Raw genomic sequence first — 17,618 nt, forward strand, 5'->3', positions numbered from 1 at the left:
CTCTAATTAGACTGGACAGTATGCTGAACTGTATTTGGCACTTTGAATGACAGAAAAAAGATTTAACTGGTAAAAGTTGGAGGCAATATAACATGGTGAGCTTCAATACATTAGTGTCAGAGATAATTTATGAGCCTCTGCAGATTAAGAACAAAAGCAGCAATCGTGCATTTTTCATGGAGGCCTGTGATGGATTCAAGATGCTTTCTGACACATCTGAATGGCTGAAGCGTTCCAGATGTATATTTAAAACATCAGTCATGAGTAAATACTTTAACTCGAGCGCTCACTGTTGCAAACTTGACTTAAAATCTGGACTACAATAAAGGTGATGTACCTTTCTTCAATCAAGTAACAAATCAAATCCTATCAAAGTCGGCAGTATGATTGGGTATGAAGTACATGTTTCGCTGCTGAGCCATGTAAAATCCAGGTTGAAGAATGAGACATCAGTGTGAGGAACCCCACGGAAGATGGTGTTTCCACCGTGGATAATTAGGAGAATTTCTCTAACGAAGGTCAGGTGTTTGTATTCTACTCCCTTATTACCCCCGTTATCCCCTGACCGTGTCAGCAGAACGTGAAGTGTGCCCTCAGCACTTTTTATGTAGATTTCAGCAAATGTCCAAAGCAAACATGCTGGATCTACGTGTGTTAGGTGAGGCCAGCGGCTTCAGTTTCCACTACCCGGAGTGAACGGGAAATGGGAGTAGGGCTGATCGTAGTCCTTTGAGACTCGGAATTATAATCTTAAGGGCTGCCGATGGCTGGCGAGGCATGGGGGGTGGCGCTGAGGCCTCTGGCAGGATGCAAAAACAGGGCAATAGCGAAGAGGTGAGGGAATGGTGAAGGTGCTGTCTGGTGAGTGTTGCGGCAGACGCGACTATTGGACTTGGCAGCTGTTGTGAGTGTTGGGATTCATGCAGTCTGGAGGGGAAAAGGAGCTTGCGGGGGAAGGCATAGCCCACGTCTGGTGAAGGTTTCACTCTGTAAATTATTTGGAGCGGTGCTTTGTACATGTCCGATGTCTGTAAACACGAGGTAAACAATGTTCGCCTGGTATCTTTCTGTTACGGCGCACATTTTCCCATATGCTGATTTATGGTCTGTGTGCGAAGGCCTGACCGCTGCAATGTGTTGTTTGGCTTCTGTGGTCAGGCTGGCGCGTACCCAGACTGTGGGACTGTCAGTTTGCCGGTGGTGGCTGGCAGCGAGACTCAAGGCCTGGGCCGGAGCTCAGGGCTCGCTGCACACACATGGAGTGAAGCTCCATGCCTTTAAAATGCAGCCAGAGCTCAGACCTCACAGAGCTTTATTTCACTCTGTGCGGCTCCCCCACTCATTTTTTGTGAATATGATTTAAGCCCAGTTAAGTCCCGAAAAGCTAGCATGCAAGCTCTCCTCGTGTGATAACCAGAGTCGGTCGTCCCTGTGGGTACAAAGACATAATGAGGACTGGTTCTTTGTCTTTGTTCTTTTAAAGACGGAAAGTGCAAACTCCAGTGGAACCTGAGCCTAAACCCTCGAAAGTCTGGAATTAAAAAAAAAATATTTTCCCGAGTTCTCTCGAGCGTTCGCTTAAACTGTATGGGCAGGAAGGTCAGGGAGCACGTCTGCAGGCGTTGTACAGCTGATGTTCAGGAAGGTTGTGAACTGCTTCCACACTGGGGGATTGTGGGTCAGGTACAGCTGGAGTCACGTTTGGCTTCCTGCTCATTAGAGCCCTCTTCTGCCCCCACCTGGACACAACCAAAACTCCCACCAGAGACAAACGTGCAGGAGCCAAACAGGGCGAGGTTTGTCAAGGAGAAAGGCCGGGGTTATAAATAATAATCAGGGAAAACACAAAGCAAAGTAAACTGAACCTTAAGGATTATTCGGGATTTGCTTGTCGGCCCTGATCCATCACGGATCGCGTGATGTGACCTGCTCACAGCACGGAGGATCGTCAGCCAGGAGGAGTCACGGTACGGCTGAGTGACGAGGATGCTGTGAGCGTCAAGCCACTGTCGTCTAATGCTTCTTTCTGTAGCACCTCTGCTCTGCTGCAGGAGCCTGAATGTCTCTCGCTCCCTCCCAAAAAGCCAAAAATGATGGTGTGTCCTTCAGTGGCTCCAGCAGGGGTTGGACCGGGATCACTGTTTCTCTATATGTTTGGCCTTTAATCAAACATTTCAGCATGATTTTTTGGTCACACGTCCACTTTTTGTGCGCTTTATTTTTCGGCATCGGGTCGAAGAATATGGAATAAAGTTTTTGTTGTTTCGCAGAGCTTGCATAACCAGTCTTATATAAGGTTTGGCAGCAGAATCTGTGAAGAACTGGGTGTTGAAAGGAAGAGCTCTTGCTCCGAAGACCAAGTTAAATCAGATTCTGCTGTATCACATTAGACTCAGGCTAATTTCACAGTTATTATTATTCATTCCTGATCCTAATTTTACTTTCATAAAATGTTAATAGATCAAAGATGCTAATGTACACTATGGTATACAGTTATTGGACGAAATGAACTCACTTTTCTCTGCAAAAGAAATGAATTAAATCAGAAAAACAGAGTGTTTCAGCGGAGGTTTGAAGTTCCTGTCATCCCATTGGCTGTCAGCTCTTTTTGCTATGGACCTCAACGCCCGTCCGGTTGTTTGTGCACAGCTCAGCTCCATGTTCTCTCTCTCTCGCTTCTCTCTCTAACTCACCTTTGGCCGTAGTCCGGGTACCATCAAATGCAGCCATCAGCCGTTCAAAGCTCGGGAAAAACACAACATCCTCATGACTGCGCGATTTTGTGTCTCTGCTTTTTCTCCGTGCACATGTCTCAGATGATTGGACACATTTCCTGCACTGGGAGGATGTTGTGATTAACCCATGAGTTTATGATTACTGTCTCAATTAGGTTTGACCCACTTGGAGCGCACTAACAACTGTCCTGGGGTGATGGACACCTGAACGGGGGAGGGGGGGGTCAAAACTGGTGTGTTACGGATCCAAGCTTTGGTTCCTGCATCTGGGCTCTGGTTTAATGTCTTTGGGGAAGGAACTGGGATTTGTTTTGATCATTTAAGACAAGGACGCAGCAGGAAACGTCCTCACTGGGTTTGGCTTTGCAAGGTTATTAAAAGATCCAAATCAGGGATGTGCAGTATGTTTCACTGCTGTCTGTTACTGGGTCGCACAGGAACGCACCAGTGAGTTTTCTTTATTCTTAACATTCTCCTTTGGTTTATTAGTTTTCTCAACTCATAATTCTAATACTTGTCTTGTTTGGACCACATTTGTTTAATGTGGAATGACATCAATGGGTTTGCAAGTGTGATGAGGGCAGGCTTGAATAGATAAAATGCAGCTGTTTGAGCCACATGTATTCTATTCGGAAACATGTGGCACACACACACACCCACACGCACACCCGGCTCCCCATGTAGCCTGGGGATCCTTCTGAGCCTTTTCCTCTTTGCTCTCCTGCTCTTTCTGACGGTCTCATCCATTTGTTCTTACTAAAAGAACTTCAGCTCCTTGCCACCCTCCTTCTCACCTCGGCGCGCTCCCCATGAACACACACAGCCTTGAGTCACGTCCCTCAACATCAGCCACCTGTAGCGGCACGTCTGCTCATGCCGCGCACGTCGGGCGAAACCGCTCCGTTCAGAAACTCATTGAGTTTGCCAAAGCTGCGCCCTGTGAGCATTTGCGTGCACTCCGTGAACTAATTAGCCCCGTGTCAGTTTGGTTCTCGGCCGCACAGGTTTTGTTTGACACTGTTCTTCATCATCTTCTACCCTGAGAGTCCCTGGGCCTGACCTACTTTCTGCTGCGCATGTGGCCGCAGATGTTCCTGCTCTGTCTCTATTTGTTGAAATAGTTTAATCCCCCCACAGAGAACACAGGCCTGGCATCCTTGCATCTGTTGATGGTTTGCCTGTTTATTATTCGCCCTGTGTAACCCACTTCCTATTTTTTCCCGTGTTTCCAGGGAGACATCCAGCAGCTGATGATTGTAGCAGACCATCGTGCTGCCTATGACTACTGTGAGCACTACAGCCCCGATTGTGACGTGCCAGCACCGGAGCAGCCTCAGAACCAAGATCCCAACACTGATGAATATGTAAGTATCATAATTTCCCTGCTGACGGTAAAAACTTTATTAAGGATTGCCCCCCCCCCTTCCTGTAAAATGCATGTACGCTCCATCTGTTTGCTACTTTAGTGAGTGCTGGAAAAGCAATTTGTCTTCCATCGGTAACAAGTTGCAACAGGGAAATATGGTTGCAGATTCCTAGAAGAAGAAATTCCTACCTTGTATTTCTGATGGATTGCCAAACGGTTGCACATACATCAGCCAGAGCCAGCAGCAAGACAGTGGCTCATATTTTAGACAAACAAACAAACAAACAATCGATGTTTTGAATAATTGCTGATTTCGTGGGTTTTCATCTCATTTAGAACACCGAGGAGGACAGCTACTACTATGAATACCCTTACTATGAAGATGTGGATGACAAGCCATTACTGTCACAGCCAGACGCTGACAGAACGTCCAAGAAAGAGGTGCTCCAACGCTCTGACTCCGCTTTGATGGCAGCTTGTCAGCTGCAGCCATTAACAGTAGCTTTCATGCTTTACAGGAGACACGTGTAGACGTTTCCGGCAAAGTGACCTCCATCTCTACTGGATCGACTGGAACCAGCTCTTCGTCAAGCTCTTCGAGCACTGCCACCGGGGACGATGCCAGCCCTTACGATAACTACGACAGCTACGGCAACTACGAAACCTACTATGACGAGACCACGTCGTTGCCCGACAGGGACACGTCCGAGCGTGTCACCATCAGCACCGACGCCGGTGCCGAGCTGGACCTGGGAGTAGGGGGAAAGACTGAACTGGAAGCTGGGACCGGAACGCGCATTAGCACCAGCGGGGTCGGCACATCGATTACCATCAACAAGACAAAGCTAGTAAGTGAAACGGTGGCGTCCTCATCCTCACCTGCGTAGCCTAGAGAAGAAGGCCCTGCCTAGTTCAGGCCAGAACTTCTTAGTGGGCTTTTTTGTACCTGACTGTCCAACAATGTAGCCAAAAAGCTTGAATTGTTTTCTCTATAGGCCGGAAGCTCCTATGACAGCTACGATGATGGATACGAGTATGGCGTGGACAGCCATTACACCACGGGAGGAGGTGGCGGCAGCAGTACCATTCACATCAGCGGTGGAGTTGATGGTGGCAGCAGCACGGTACTCACCGGCGGGAGTGTGGGAGGCGGCGGCAGCAGCAGCAGCAGCTCGGTGATCATCGGCGCCGGAGCCGACGGCGGCGGCAGCAGCAGCAGCAGCTCGGTGATCATCGGCGCGGGAGCCGACGGCGGCGGCAGCAGCTCCGTCCTCATCGGTGGTGGCGGCGGCAGCAGCAGCAGCTCCGTCCACATCGGCGGTGGGGTCGACGGCGATGCTAGCAGCAGCACAGTTATCATTGGCGGCGGTGGCGGCAGCAGTAGCACCTCCACCACGACAATTGAAAGGTCTGTGTCGGTGGGCGGCGGTTCCGTCGCCGTGGGAGGATCTGCCACTGCTGGAGGAGGATCAGCCAGCGCAGGTGCCGGAGCAGGAGGGTCCGTCGCCACCGGCACGGGCACGGACATGGAAGTCGACAGCTACTACGACGTGGACATCAGCAACTACGACAATTATGATATCTACGACGAGAAAGACCTCGATTATGATGGAAAGAAGGACGGAAACGTGCTGCCTGCTATCACTGACGAGGATCTGCGACAGGTGAGAGATGAGGAGGGCGTGCGCGACAAGGACGAGGAGGGAGGTGGACAAAAACTGATGACTTTTTTTCTTTTTGGGTGCGTTTCTGTGTCTAGGTCGACGGTGCTCGAGGCGAGAAGGGACAGAAGGGAGAGCCTGCTGTTATTGAGCCCGTGAGTGCCGCAACCCAGACCACACATTTGAGCAGGATGCGTGCGCTTGTGTGGACACGTGACCCAAACACATTACCTCACGTGAATTCCCAACACCCTGAGTAAGGCCCACCGGGCCTTTCGCCGCACATCTTTGGGCAGGTCACGTGGGTTTGCAGCATAAACATTTGGAAAACAGCCACACTGGGAATGTGATTAGTCTGTAAACAAAGTGGCTCCGGCCTATAAACACTATGGAACATGTAGGGAGGGATGGAATAAAGTGGGACGAAAGGAAGTATTAAACATTTACTGCCTCTTCCAGGCCCGATTTAGACACATTTACATTCTATAAACGCGATTGTCTTCAGTCTTGTGTTTGCAACGGTACGTCAGACGGGGGATTTATATCTGTGGCGTAGGCGCAGCTGGTTAGCTTCAAACAAACGTTTGAACTCCGTTAAGTATCAAGTCCTGTTTATATGTGAGCCTCAACATCTTTCCATGTGTGTCGGCGTTTAAAGGCTGCGCAATACAGGAGCCAAGGGACACCTGAAAGGTGCAATCCTGTAAAAAGGGATAAATATTCACTTAGGGGATATTTCTGTTTCTTTTGTGGAGTTGTATTCACACAGTTACATATATTCACACATGGCCATTTTAGCTTTACCGCCACACCCTTCTGTCTGTTCTGGGATGAAGGTGTAGCCACCAGCATCAGTAAAACGAACTATCGGTTCATTAACAGCGTTTCATTGAGTTCAGAACACCTGAGGGGGCCGTTACTCACTTCAGCCATTCACCCTCGCCAGCGCCGCGAGAATGACAGGCAGGAATGTGCATTAATTCATCAGAGAGCTCGCGGTGGAAAGTCAAGCGGCAGGTGTGTTGGGACACGCAGGGCTGTGAGCTGGACGTGCTTCCGTGTGAGCTGCGCAAGGTCGTGGGCAGACGCGCACATCGTGCCGGTGTCATCTCTTTGTATCTGTGTGTTTTCAGGGAATGCTGATGGAGGGGCCCCCTGGGCCTGAAGGGCCAACAGTAAGTTCAGCTGTTTCTCATTCAATTCTCAACTCTTAATGAATTTATTTCTCCTGCCCCTCTTGCTCAGTGGTAGAATTCTTTATGAAAGATCCCCCCCCCCATTACTCTCTTGTGTTTCAACCACATCCTGTAAAATGTAACTTTGAGGTTTTTGCTGTGAAAATCCCAGGCTGCCAGATTTCTGCTACAAATCAAGTTGTTCTCAGGAAAAGATATTGATGGACGCTAAAAGAACAAATTATATTTATACTGTGGAAACGTTTTAGCTGCTCTTATCCCCCCGCCCTCCCGGAACTGCATCCCCCCTGCACATAAAGGCTGAGAGTGAAGCCATTCAAGCGTTGTGCTGCGGACAAATATAAAGTGCCTCTCGGATGATTTACAGCCCAACACGCTGTCCCATATTGCCTCATGCATTCCTTTCCCCCATGTGTGACCACTTTGCAAGAGAACAGAGAGAACTCTGCCCAGCATATATGTCTGTGTCTTTGTATTGTGTTATTTATGTACAACGTGTGTAAAGAGAGAGGTCTTGTTTGAAATAGGGTCTCCCTGGACCCCCAGGTTCATCCGGTCCACCAGGCACCTCTGGAGATACTGGAGAGAGGGTGAGCACCAGCTCTCGATATCAGACATCAGGATCAAAAAACACACAAATCTTATTTCTTCCCATGAGAATAAACTCATGTTTATTTTTTGTTTTTTATTCTAAGGGTCCTCCCGGTCGCCCTGGTCTTCCTGGTGCTGATGGTCTGCCAGGACCCCCTGGAACTGTCCTGATGCTGCCTGTAAGTTGAGATGATCTATCTGTCTGTCTGTCTGTCTGTCTGTCTGTCTGTCTGTCTGTCTGTCTGTCGTGCATCAGTTCAGGAAGCACTTTAGCTTTGGAGCCATCAGCGGCGGCTACACCGCCGTGCTAACAACTTCCGACGCGCCCTGGCGTCTTTCCTTTCGTTTCCTCCCCACTGAAAAAAATGTCCGGAGCCGCTTCTATTGCATCTAATTGTTTGCACAGATGTGAAACTTGTGGTCAGCAGAGCCGTCTGGCCGAACCATGTGGCAGAGGGAACCGGTGTTGTTCTGCTGTGTCCGTTGGTATGGCCTGAAACCTGATCCGTGTTTTTGCAGTCTTTATGAGACATGCATTGTTGTTCCAGCTCTCTCTCATTAGAGGGGTTTTGCAACATGGCAAAACCTTAACACTTGCTTATGCCCTTCTGTTGAGACCCCAAATGGTGCTTTCCTCTTAAATCACCAGTGTGGCTGAACATTTTGTCCAAGATCTGATGATGCAGAAGAACGTCGATGCAGGAACCATAAGCAAGAAAATATTATTATAAATAATTAAATAGACTCTTATCAAGCAATTGCTGGAATTAGTATTTAATCAGCCACGTTAGATACATAGTCAAAAGAAAGTGGAATTTACTCAGTCTGTGTTTTGGACAATTTTACTTCCTGTTGGGTGAGTTGCAGTGAAGTGACTCAGGCTTGAATCTAATGTTTTACTTCTCTTGGGGGGAAGGGGGGCAGGTATATTTATTTTGGGATTGAATTCATTTTGTGTTGTGTTGTGCATTTATAAAGTGCCAGTCATTGTGCCATGTGACACAAACAGTCCGAACGGGCGTGTGTTCCGAAACACTTATAGTCACCCCGTGCTGCAATACCAGACTATGGCCGCCAGATGTCAGTAGAATTCGGAGCTCATGGCCTTTTGAGGAATGGCTTTGGTGTTGTCCCTGATGGAAAATACAGTAACGAGATATTTTAAAGAAAATATTGTATTCGGAAGGCTTTTGATTACATCATTAGCTAAAATAATTTAGACTTCTTATGTCATTTGCTCCACAGTTCAGAATGAGCGCTGGAGGAGAGTCCGGGCAGAAGGGACCTGCTGTATCGGCACAGGAGGCCCAGATGCAGGCGATCATGCAGCAGGCCAGGGTACCCTTGCTTCTCCTGTCGAAATATCTTGTTGCTATTCATTTTCCCTGCTTTCACACACACACCTGTACATTTTAAATGTTCGTTGGTCACAATGCTGATCCTCTGCTTCAGCTTGCCATGCGTGGCCCCTCAGGTCCAATGGGTTTGACAGGCAGACCCGGTCCTCTGGTGCGTATATATTCACCTTCGCCACCTTGTTTCCATGCTGTGCTTAAAGATTGTTTCTCATGTTTTGTTCCTGTCCTCAGGGTCCTCCTGGTGTACCAGGACTGAAGGGAGAGAGCGGAGAGGCGGGTCCTCAGGTGCGACATTCATTAACATGGACAAACTTTATGAACTTCCATTGGATTCTGTTCTGCTGCGGCAGAGAATAATGCTTATCATTTCAGTATGATCATCCCCAAAGGGAAGTTTAAAGTAACACCCCTGAGTTTAATACCAAGTCCAATTTGTTTTAGGGACCACGCGGTCCTCTGGGATCCCCTGGCCCCACTGGAAAGCCTGGCAGAAGAGTAAGTGTGATGCAAAATGAGATGTTTTACACCGACGGCTTGAATGCTACTCACACCTTCTTTAACTAATATTTTCACAGGGTCGTCCTGGATCCGATGGTGCCAGAGGCATGCCAGGACAGGCTGGACCTAAGGTATCTTGCCTGGCACATCCTAGTGCTCTACAATTCCCCTTTATTCATAATAAATGCGTTTTTTGAAGCGCGTACCAAAGCTATTCTCCCCCTCCCCCACAGGGAGACAGAGGCTTTGATGGTCTGTCGGGACTTCCCGGTGAAAAAGGAAACAGAGTGAGTCACCTTGTGGCACGACGGAAAGTGTGCACGTGTTTGTTTTGATGCGTCCTCCGGCTAAAGTTCCATGTTTTGCTGTTGTAGGGTGAATCTGGACCCTCCGGACCCCCTGGTGCTACTGGAGAGGATGGAGAGAGGGTAAAGCAGAAGCATTTTGACTCTATGCAGCGTCATTCTGCCATGCTGAGTGACACAAGCAAATCTTTTACCAGCACCAGAACTATCCCTTTCCTCTCCCGTTTCTCCGGGTGTGTTTGGATCCGTGCACACCTCTGTCCTCTTCTAATCTACCTCAGCTTTTCTGATTACCAGCAGCTGATGCAATCTAATCTCGCCTACCTCGGTTTTCCTTCATATCTCCATACTCATGCACGCACACACACGCGCACGCACCGTGCTGCACATATTAGCCTTTCTTCCATTATCATTCATCATCGCCTCCTCGGTCTGACCCGCTCCCGCTTTTTCCTCCCAGGGAGACGATGGAGAGATCGGACCCAGGGGACTTCCTGGTGAACCAGTGAGTAATCTCATGTATTACCATTCAGTCTCGTGCGAGCGCGCACCTGTGGCGATATTGTGTCAGCGAGGAGCGATATAGTCGGAAATATCATATATCATCTCTGGTTTATATTGAGGTATGCTGACGTTTCGTGTTATTGAGACAAAAGACGTACACGAGTCAGGCATTAGCTCACAGCTAATATCATCTGATGGAAGATGGATGATGGAAATTAGGCAGCTTGTGTCACGTTTTGTTATAATATCATCCAACTCGAGATTGAGTCATTTCTTCAAAGTGGAGGACTTTTATATTGTTGTAGCGTATGTTGGCCACTAGGGGGTGCTGCGTCGACTTGGCTGCTCACGTGAATGACGCTATGTGTTGTTATGTATCGGAAGATACAAGAGAAACTGGCGGATTTCAGAGAATTGTTTAATAGATGTCACAAGATGACGCGTAACAATGTCTTCCTAATCCCTAAAGTTGCATCAAGACTGTAAATCGACGGTTCTTTCAAATCTGCGATATCTCAGCCGCATTTCACCTGTTGTTTCCAGGGGCCCCGTGGTTTGCTGGGACCAAAAGGACCTCAGGGACCTCCAGGACCCCCTGTGAGTCCCCTTCCTGTTTTTCCTCTTCCACATGTCACAAAATGCAGATCCAATGTTTTCCCGTCTCCTCGCCGGCCTCTTGTTGTGTTTGTGCTTAATTTTGTGTTCACCTTTTGTCTTTAGGGAGTTATTGGAACAGACGGCCACTCAGGACCCAAAGGAAGCATCGTAAGTGAACCGCTGAAGTTGCGAGTGTGTTCACAGTCCTTCGAGAGAAAACACACACCCAAAAACCCTCCAATCACTGCTGCCACAAGTCTAAACGTCTAATATTACCGTTAAATTGACACCATCCTAAGACTATCAGAGGACAGCTAATGAGTAATACATCGACTACTTTTGGCTCCTCGCCACTGCCAGTCATTTCATTCCAGGACATTGATGGCTGCTAGCTGGCTAGAATGAGAGGGTACCTGGCTGGAGCAGCTCGTAGCAGGAGGTCCAGACCCCTGGACTCCAGCTACATAACTGATGGCCCGTTTGCTTTCATTAGGAAATTGGAAAATCCAAATGCAGAGGATGTATGTGTCTGGACAAAAAGGATAATATAGTAGTGATAGAACATTGGCTGGACCTCAGGCTCCTTTTTCTTCTGTCTGTTTAGAACATTATTTCACTTTAATGGAGCCACGAGTCACCGTTTATTTACACGGAGCATTTTAATCGAGTAAATTAGATGAACGCATTCTGAGATTTATGAAAATGCTGCACTTTCAGGGACCTCAAGGTGAGCCAGGACCTCCTGGACAGCAAGGAAACCCAGGCGCTCAGGTCAGCACTGAACACCTCATCCGACATTCCATTTTTCCTCTCATGTGTTGTGCAGCGATGAACATTCCCCCCCCTCCCATTCTATCTGCAGGGGCTTCCTGGCCCTCAAGGAGCAATTGGACTTCCAGGAGATAAGGTAGGATAGCACCTAATCTACAGTACGGACGCGACGGGTATGACATATTGAGAAACATGCCCTTGTTTATGCAGGACAAACTGCCAGCATGGTGAAGAAATAAATAAATTCAATAAACCATGAAGTACAAAAGGAAGCTGCCTCATTCAGCTGCATGAGCCAAAAGCCACGTTTCTCCCTCACGTTCATCTCGCTATCATGCAAATTCGCTCACATTCCCCACGCGGGGCCAACGAGAGCCTGGTTGAGAGTGCCCACGGATTTGAATCCTAATATATTTTAATTGCAGAAAAAACACACTTGGAGGAGGAGGTTTGGTTTATTAATGAACAGTTAGAGGTTTGGATGAATAATGGAGATATTACATTTTCCCTCGGTATAAATAAATGAGCTTTAGAGGGCTCGACACCGAAATGTTACAGGTTCGCCGCCGCCGCAGGGCTTCATGCTCCAACCGACTGCCACGACTTTCAATAATTTGCCCTCCTCTCTCTTTAGGGACCCACTGGAAAGCCTGGTTTACCCGGAAGCCCAGGAGCGGACGGCCCTCCGGTGAGTTTGTTTGTGAAATGTCCTTCCTTTTCCTCCAAATGTCTCTGTTCAAGGATGGGGGGGGGGTAGTAAAACCAGAGAGCAGATGGAGAGAATTCTTTGGCCTGAAATGTGCATATCATACTTTACGTTCAGGCAGCTGCCTGAGGGCGGAGTGACCCGCACGTGCACGCACTCATATCTGCATAAATACAGTCGCCCTAATGGCAGATGTGCATCTGCAGGCACCAGGTGGCACCCAAGTGGGCCGGAGACAAGAAAGGCTGTAAAATATGAATGACAGCGCATGGTTTAAAGGGAGACTCTCGCTCAAAGAGAAGGACAGAGAGAGACATCGCACAAGGTCTCCGAGTGTTTTAAAGGCTTTCAGTGTCACTTTGGGGAAAAGAAAGATCCATTTTCATACTCAGCTTTTTTTTTTGCAGCGATTTGTTGCTGCTTAACCACAAATTCTCCCTCTCAATGTCAATTTCCTCCAGCAGTTTGTGCGCTCTCATAGATCCAAAATGATTGGCTTTCCAGAGTGCTTTTGTGTCGTTAGAACCAAAATAATTCCCTTTAGATGTTGGCTGTTTTCTTTTTTCTTTTTTTTTTGACTGGAAATTCAGTTACGTCGTAGAAATCCCAAATGAGATCGAGCACCACAAAAGCCTCCCCCCCCCCAGTTCTTTGGCTTTATATGCCACGTGGCAGTAAGCATGTAATGACTCCGTTAAAGGGCCCATTGTTGTATTTATGGAGGTGATTATCCGCAAAAGTCCCATAATAATATTGCCATTAATAATTCACAGGGTCACCCTGGAAAGGAGGGGCCTTCTGGAGAGAAAGGACACATGGCAAGTTTTATTTCCCCTTTCTAACTTTCATTTGTTCAAGCACAATATATGTTTTAGCATTCCCAGCCGGATTCAAGTTCCAGCAAGTTGTTAACCAACATCTGTCTCCGCAGGGCCCTCCAGGTCCTCAAGGACCCATTGGTTATCCTGGGCCCAGAGGTGTGAAGGTGAGCTCCGCCTGATGATTTGTAGCATCATCGGCTGATGTTGCTAAGCGGCATTAGCATCGTGTTGTGGTTTAAAATGTGCAGATTGCAGGATTGCTTAAGATTTCTGTCCTTGTTCGCAGGGAGCCGACGGCGTCCGTGGTCTGAAAGGACACAAGGGTGAAAAGGTAGGAGAGCCGCGCGCGTGAGGAAGAGAGCGCCGCGTCCGGCGCTGAGCGAACAATGAGGGACGTTTTGCAAAACGCGGCCATGCTAATGACATCGACGCTGAATTTGGCGAATAAAGAAGGGAGCTGAGACCATCAAGGGTTTCTATGGCAACGGCGCGACTCGCCAAGTTCCCACATCTGCGCGCGAGCTAGTTACTCAGCATGCATCAGCGTGAATGTAAAGTGGGTCTTGTGCCAATCATTCGCCTTTTCCGCATCCTCACTTCATCTTTTGTTCCTTATTACGGTGACAGGGAGAAGATGGCTTCCCTGGCTTCAAGGGAGACATGGGCATCAAAGGAGACAGGGTAAGGAGACGTCCATCACATGCGAGCTAGCACGAGCACATCCTCTCACGTCTTAAAATGCCCTTTAGGTAAAGCAAGACATCAAAAATTAAAGTTATTTAGACCTTGATGAGAAGATTTGAGCATTTTACCAAACCCTCCCAGAAAAATATGCAGACTAGGTTGACCGAACGGCTCGTGGGTGTGAGGGAACGGTGGTGGTGCGCGGCCCATGATGGACTCTTGACCTTCAGGGTCTGGGGGTTTATTCCCACCCGGTGACAGCTGCGACAGACTCCAGTGATTAGAAATAAGTGGTGGAGGGGGTGGAGCAGAAAATGGAGGGATGATCATGTGTAATGTGCAAATAACAGTGGAGGAGACACTGAAGAGGGACTACATAGTGAAGTTCCACCGTTAGAACCTAGAAAACACCAGCAATATGCTGAAAGAGTATTTTTGCCACGCCATCATAAACATTTCCCAGGATGCATTTCACCACCAGCCCTTGGGGTCATTAGTAAATGACACATTACTAATTATAAGTGAAGCAGAGACAGGATTACTACCTGGGCTGGTTCCCCGTGACCTTTACAGGTATTAAGTGAACAGGACAACCTCTATTGACATGTTGGCTCCTTATGGACTAAGTATCTTTGAGCAAATGAGCAAACACAAGGTGCTGCACTCGCTCCCAGCTGGCAGCACCCGTTTGTGCGGATCCAATTGCTTTTCCGTCAAGCGCTTTCGTCCCATTGCCGAGGTCCCCCCAGAAACAGCTCCTTTCTCTCACCGCATTAGGGATTTCCAGCGTCAGGTAGCGGCGCTTTGGCTGGATTAGGACGATCAAAACGTCCCCTTTACAGGCTAGCGGAGTGTGAGGGGAATCAAGAAATCAATGGCGTTTTAAACCACATCAAACTTGAGAGCCAGACACGGGTCTCTGGCCTGATTTACTCAGGAGACGTGGCGGAACCAGATGAAAGCGAGGATCTGAGGAGTCCCGCAGCTCTGGGGGAGACAGACATGCACCAGAATGTAAATGACTCACTCATAACCCCGCGTGTGATCACGCACCCTCCATCTGAAGCGTTCTCCTCCATGAGTATGAAAGAGCAAATCAAGTGTCGTTAGCTCGGCGCTGTTTTACGTGCACCTGATTGGGGGCGCCGGCGTGCTGGTGCGACTCCGCGTCCTTTTAAATAGGTACCTTTGACGCTTCACAGCGCCTCCACTGCGGAGACGTGATGTCAGAGCGAGTTTGTACGCTGTCGCTTCGATGATGTCCGCCAGGTGTGGCGCACGCACGGAGAGGACGGCCCGCTCTTACAGGCAGACAAAGATAGAATAGCCTCGCTGTTCCAATATTTAAAGCAGAGGCGGAATGTCAGAGTTAGTATTTTTAAAAAGCTCTGAACAGGCGCCTGAGTCACGATCGGAATGATGGGACCCAAATACCGTCTGATGAGCGGAGCGAGCCGAGAGTGATTAACAAAATGTGTGACACGAAACGAAACCCCCGGAACCACGTAACTAGGGAAGTGAAAGCCAAGTGTCCAGCTGTAGGACTAAACAAGAACACAGGGGTATTAAGCCAGTGTATTAAGCTGTTATAAACTAGCATACGGCCCTAAATGATTGATAGTTTGAGGAAGGCGTTGTGTAACAGTGTGTGTGCAGAGAATGGTATTAATTATGTCATCAAGCATCGAAAGATTTCAGTTTTTGACTCCTGATACAGTCGTTTAGATTTTGTTAGGACCAGAATTGAATCAATATCTTCCCCATTCTGTGCAAAAAAATGTAACATGTCATTGGTGTTGACTTTTATATTGGTTATAAATCGCTGTGCTCTCCTCCACTTTCCAGGGAGAGCTCGGAGCAGCAGGACCCAGAGGAGAGGATGGCCCCGAGGGACCCAAGGGTCGCTCAGGTCTTCCGGGTGATGCCGGTCCCCTCGGCTCTCCTGGTGAGAAGGTATGCATCGTCCTCCCGAGCGGGAGCATTCAGTCATAAACGCAGCCGTATAACTCGCATTGTCGCACGGAACACGGACCCTCTCTCAGGAAGGGATCGAAAAATGGCTGGAAACAGACGTCTCCTCCGACTCTTCCTGACGAACACCGGCACAATCTGGTTCTGAAGAATATGTTTTATTCATGCTCCCTGGGCACCACACTGCATTTGTTTGTTGTCTTGAAAGCTTATTTGTCACGGCGAAGTGCTTGTTTTGACAGTTTAAGCATATTTCCCTGCATTATAGATGAGTGTGGACATTAGTCCGTATCTACCAGCTGGATCCTATTCCAATGTAGAATCAGCACTTTTAATAAATACAATGTCCAATACTAGCTTGATCATACAGTATATCATAAATGAATATACCTGTTTTTCTCTCTTTCAGGGTAAACTTGGAGTACCTGGTTTGCCAGGTTACCCAGGAAGACAGGGACCAAAGGTAACCAGGACCAGCTGGCATCTATTGCTTCATGACAACTCTTTTAGTGCTCATCTTTCTGATATTTTATGCTGTATAGCAATAGAGCAGCCAACTTCCTGCCACATTTAAGATTAAATAGATGTAAATCTTCCTCTCCGATGACTAATTGCTCTCTTTCTTACATCCAGGGATCTCAGGGTTTCCAAGGTTTCGCTGGATCCAACGGAGAGAAGGGAACTCGGGTATGTTAAATAGCGATGAGCTGCTTTCCCAGCTCCATATAAACCAAAAGGAAGTTGCGTGCTTCCAATTTTTTTTTCCGAAGGACGCAAAGACAATTTGCTCCTTGATTATCTCTCCCTTTTCAACCCACCCAAAGCATTGTTTATCACTTTGTGCTACTTTAGCATTCAGTCCTGTTGTTGGACTGATGGCCCATTAGCTCGCCTGCAAGAGAAATGGCTCTTTGTTACAGCAGAAGCAGGACACATAAAAGCCAACCCCCCCCCCCATGCAAAAATCTGACCAAGCTTGAAAAGGGAGCATCAGGTTTCCCGGCCTTTTTTCCCCCCTGGAACTTGAAAGCCACAAAATTACTTTTTTTACTTCAATTCTGCGCAACCCTGTAATTTCTTATTCTGATTGAAACCAGTTTTATGCTTTGGTCTGTTTCTCTAAGTGTCCCATTCTGCTGCAGTAATGAATCTAATGGAATAGATTATACATGTGCGTGCTAATGCTGACAGAAATAAATGCTAATGGAGGATAAAATGCATAGTGGTAATGGCCTAAATGGGGTTTAAAGGGTAAATCCGTCTACATGATATTGCTTCTTAGTGATGTGTGCTATTTGTGTCTCCAGGGCACAGCAGGAAAGCCAGGCCCACGTGGACAGAGAGGACCAACGGTTAGTCTTCCTCAGCAGACCCCTGCGTAGCACAATTATAGCACATTTATTACTGAAATGGACTTTCACTAAGACAGCAAGGCAGAAATCATCCATGAGGCATTCGGAGATTCTAAATATATGCTCATTTTTTGGTCTCAAGGGCCCACGAGGAGAAAGAGGACCAAGGGGACCAACAGGAAAAGCTGGACCAAAGGTGGGTAACATATTTTTTGTCACTAAACTTTGTTCTATGGTTCAGCTTTAACTCCTCGTTTGGTCCCTGCAGGGTAACTCTGGAAATGATGGCCCACCGGGACCTCCAGGGGAGAGGGTGCGTACCCCTGCTTGTTGCTATCTTGGTCACAAGAGGATTATGGAGGACTAATTATTCGCTGTTTGGTTTTTAGGGTCTGCCAGGCCCTCAGGGACCAACAGGTTTCCCAGGACCAAAGGGCCCACCTGTGAGTTCAAGGTCTATCTGTTTCATGATGACGTCGCTGAATGTAGGTGCGTTCACACA

At 47.9% G+C, this 17,618-nt stretch overlaps 1 protein-coding gene across 2 annotated transcripts in view; it reads left to right on the top strand.

Annotated features, from left to right (window-relative positions):
* col5a1 (procollagen, type V, alpha 1) overlaps positions 1–17,618 on the top strand; it is a 50,708-nt gene that overhangs the window by 18,965 nt on the left and 14,125 nt on the right. For both annotated transcript variants that reach the window (XM_011604694.2, XM_011604693.2), the window contains exons 5-36: positions 3,968–4,099; positions 4,438–4,542; positions 4,620–4,949; positions 5,097–5,765; positions 5,861–5,917; positions 6,896–6,937; positions 7,486–7,548; positions 7,654–7,728; positions 8,795–8,887; positions 9,002–9,058; positions 9,139–9,192; positions 9,349–9,402; positions 9,483–9,536; positions 9,639–9,692; positions 9,780–9,833; positions 10,171–10,215; positions 10,758–10,811; positions 10,935–10,979; positions 11,529–11,582; positions 11,674–11,718; positions 12,217–12,270; positions 13,062–13,106; positions 13,220–13,273; positions 13,396–13,440; positions 13,737–13,790; positions 15,639–15,746; positions 16,174–16,227; positions 16,398–16,451; positions 17,072–17,116; positions 17,259–17,312; positions 17,385–17,429; positions 17,506–17,559. In XM_011604694.2, the coding sequence (XP_011602996.2) occupies positions 3,968–4,099; positions 4,438–4,542; positions 4,620–4,949; positions 5,097–5,765; positions 5,861–5,917; positions 6,896–6,937; positions 7,486–7,548; positions 7,654–7,728; positions 8,795–8,887; positions 9,002–9,058; positions 9,139–9,192; positions 9,349–9,402; positions 9,483–9,536; positions 9,639–9,692; positions 9,780–9,833; positions 10,171–10,215; positions 10,758–10,811; positions 10,935–10,979; positions 11,529–11,582; positions 11,674–11,718; positions 12,217–12,270; positions 13,062–13,106; positions 13,220–13,273; positions 13,396–13,440; positions 13,737–13,790; positions 15,639–15,746; positions 16,174–16,227; positions 16,398–16,451; positions 17,072–17,116; positions 17,259–17,312; positions 17,385–17,429; positions 17,506–17,559 (2,802 nt within the window). The remainder of the gene's footprint in view (positions 1–3,967; positions 4,100–4,437; positions 4,543–4,619; positions 4,950–5,096; positions 5,766–5,860; positions 5,918–6,895; positions 6,938–7,485; positions 7,549–7,653; positions 7,729–8,794; positions 8,888–9,001; positions 9,059–9,138; positions 9,193–9,348; positions 9,403–9,482; positions 9,537–9,638; positions 9,693–9,779; positions 9,834–10,170; positions 10,216–10,757; positions 10,812–10,934; positions 10,980–11,528; positions 11,583–11,673; positions 11,719–12,216; positions 12,271–13,061; positions 13,107–13,219; positions 13,274–13,395; positions 13,441–13,736; positions 13,791–15,638; positions 15,747–16,173; positions 16,228–16,397; positions 16,452–17,071; positions 17,117–17,258; positions 17,313–17,384; positions 17,430–17,505; positions 17,560–17,618) is intronic.

Source organism: Takifugu rubripes, chromosome 6 (genome assembly GCF_901000725.2).
Source record: "Takifugu rubripes chromosome 6, fTakRub1.2, whole genome shotgun sequence".
NCBI classification, from domain to species: Eukaryota; Metazoa; Chordata; class Actinopteri; order Tetraodontiformes; family Tetraodontidae; genus Takifugu; species Takifugu rubripes.